The sequence below is a fragment of the Austrofundulus limnaeus genome, unplaced genomic scaffold (genome assembly GCF_001266775.1).
Source record: "Austrofundulus limnaeus strain Quisiro unplaced genomic scaffold, Austrofundulus_limnaeus-1.0 Scaffold108, whole genome shotgun sequence".
In the NCBI taxonomy this organism is placed as follows: Eukaryota; Metazoa; Chordata; class Actinopteri; order Cyprinodontiformes; family Rivulidae; genus Austrofundulus; species Austrofundulus limnaeus.
This window is the reverse complement of record NW_013952510.1, coordinates 549,681-552,715: the sequence shown is the minus strand read 5'-3', so window position 1 is coordinate 552,715 and position 3,035 is coordinate 549,681. Positions and strand designations below refer to the sequence as shown.

The window sequence follows — 3,035 nt, the reverse complement described above, 5'->3', positions numbered from 1 at the left end:
AAAATAGGCTACGACGCTCCAGGTTGTAAATGGCATGAAGTTGTTGTGATGACTGCAGAAATGGGCGTGACAGAATCTGTAGGAGGTTCTTAAAGAAACAGGTCAATTTCAAGGCGTTTAGAAACAACTGTGATGCAAAGTTAAATTTATTTTTGATTTGAACATATAAAACAGCATTTTCATAACAGCTGAAGGTAGGGCTGGGTTTAAAAAATTGATTTAATCGATCTGAATCAATTTTCGTTCAAATTTGGGAAAATCAATTCATAAGTCATGAGATCGATTTTTCCCCGTGGGTGTTGTGTGCGATGAAGCTGCGCGTTTCCGTGTTGTGAGTCCCTCCTGGCTTGCCGTAGATTTACATCCGGTTGRCATTCAGCACTAATGTTTAGCTCCTGACAACAAGTTGTCTGGGGCACAACAAAAGAAACAAAGGMATCACTAACATTACAGCTGATTCTCAGCTGAACTTAAAGAAAACAGATCATGACAACTTTTGTTTGCCAAGATTTGCGCTCGAACGCGGCAGCGGGAAACGAAGCTTCGAGCGGCTCGAACCAAAACTACGGTTTGTAAACATCTGAGTGAAACAGTTCTCATCTGCATGTATAAATGTGTGAAAGATGACAGTCTAACAAAATCGTTAAGTTTTGTTACCAATATTATTTATAAATTTTAGAAACATCTTAATGTAATTCACAGTGATGGAATGTTTTAGCTGAAGTACTCTTTTTTTCTTTTCTTTCTTCTTGTTAATAAGTTTTACTGAACAGAAGCTAACAGAAACATTACAAATATACCATTTTCATACGCTCAAAAGAGTGGGCAGAATTATTCTTACATTATCCCACCTTTTCTCCTGTAACCTTATTCTCATCACTTCTTGGTGATCAAGAAAATTCTTAGTTTATTAAAAAACTGATGTATCCAACAACACTTTCTCTTGCAATTCCTTTTTACTTTAAACCCTTTGAAACTCCAGACAGTTTTGTTTCAAGATTAAACTCCAATTTACAAGTTTGCCCTTAATGTTTATAATTTTACCAATGCACCAAGTTAGAATTAGTTTCTTTTTGCAGAATTACTTCCTTTGAGAATGTCTTCTGTATCAAAATAAGTGTAACTGCATGATATCCTTAACTAATTTAAAAATCAATCAAACTGAATCGTGAATCGTCGTGAATCGAATCAGGCCCCCTATGAATCRAATTGAATCRATTTGGGAAWTCTGAATCGATATCCAGCCCTAACTGAAGGTGACATWGTTACTTTATTATGGTATAGAATTGAACTATATGCCTGAAAAWCATATAATATTGGCCCTTTAAATCACAAAGTGGCAGAAAATTCATTTGGTTAAAAGCTGCTGAAATGCCAACATTTCAACCATCCTGAGGATTTTCCACATTAAAACAGTACAAGCCTTTTTTCTGTTAGTCTGATGTTTGATTTTCTGTGCCTCGCTGGCAGAGGCTCAACGTTTCAAACAAGTCAGTTACTTACAATTAGCTGCCCGAAACTGCAGTTTGTGTGGTACGGACTTGATGTCCTGGTCGTCTAACGTGTCGCTCCAGTTGATGCTTTGGGGGTCTGGGAAGCACAGCTGGGGATTCCCCCAAATATACACGCTACCYAACAGGATCTCTGCAGGACAGAAGAAGCATCACAGGAAATATGAACTTTAAATTCGTGCAGTGCGTAGGAACATCGCTGCAAGCAGATAAAGATGAAAACGTTGAGGCAAAACAAGTTACGCAAACAGAAGAGCTGAGCTTCCAACTGACCTGTGAGGCTTCGAAGCCGGAGGGTCCTCAGCCCCTGATTGGCCAGAGTGTTATCCAGCACAGCCAGAGCATAGCTGGAATCGTACAGCTGGCTGCCTCGTATGATCCGAAGATTGTCCAGAGGCACCAAGCTCACCGAGACATGTGCAATGAGTACATAACCCTGCACCTCGCGGATCTCCTGGAGAGGAAGAGGCAAAAAACAAAAACAAACAAAATAAATACAAATTCAAAAACAAAGACTGATCAAAACACAATGAAACTAATAAACATAAACACTACTTAGTTTCATGTTTTCTGGCTGTAATGTGTCAGGACGTTCTCTTCAGTGGTACCTGCAGGAAGGACAGGTCAGAGTTTCCATGAAGGTGTGTAATCTCCAGGTTGCCATGGACCACCTGGCATCCGGTGTAAAGGAGCTTCAGGATTTGGTAGTGGTTTTCCAGGCTGGAGGGCAGGGCTAGTTTCATGTCTGTGCCCAGACACACTGTAACACAGATAACACGAGACCCTCTTAGTGACCCAGCAAGACACACAAAAAAACAACATCTATTATCCTCAGAAGGACACATTTTTCATTTACTTTTGTCAAAATATTTGACGTTTGTGCAAAAGCACCAAGATGACGGAGATGCGTAACAAATACTTAACTCTGGTTGAACAAGTAAATATAAATGTAAAATAACTGACAGACCTAAATGGATTGAACAGAACCACACTCTAAACAAGAAAGTATTTAAACTTGTGAATTATTTACTTTTTAAAGTTCCAGACAGATATTTTACTGTCTAAACACAAATGGATAAAAAAAATGTACACTGGGCTGCAGAACTTGCATTATTATTGTTAAAAATTGCTTGAATCATTTATGAAACTTTTTTTTGTCTTGAAAGCAAAGATATGTAAAAAAAATTGTTGTTGTTTTTTCGCTTGAAATTGTGATACTTTTGATTATCACATTAGAATCTCATACTGGCCCCATGCCTCGCTGGGATAAATATACAAATGTCCTCGTTTCTTTTCCATGTGATCATAACACATATAAATCTCAGGTACTACAATCTAAATCAGGCCTTCGGAGGACTTTTTGGCCATCCACAAATGTCGATATTGCACAACTGGACATTTCAACAACAATAAATTTTAACATTTTACTGAAGCTTCAGACTAAGGCTGCCTGAACGTCTCCCACTCAGCCTTGAAGAGACGCTCTGAAACACGAGCCACATGCTCTGCCTCTCTCAGAGTGCA

The 3,035-nt window shown here is 38.7% G+C and overlaps 1 protein-coding gene across 1 annotated transcript in view; it reads right to left on the bottom strand.

The window, feature by feature from the left end:
• Positions 1–2,271, bottom strand: part of erbb2 (erb-b2 receptor tyrosine kinase 2) — a gene marked incomplete at its 5' end in the record, with an annotated part of 18,373 nt that extends 16,102 nt beyond the window's left edge. Inside the window, 3 exon segments of the mRNA XM_014013910.1 lie at positions 1,504–1,644; positions 1,785–1,965; positions 2,120–2,271. Of these exon segments, the coding sequence (XP_013869364.1) occupies positions 1,504–1,644; positions 1,785–1,965; positions 2,120–2,271 (474 nt within the window).
• Between the last annotated feature and the right edge of the window lie 764 nt (positions 2,272–3,035).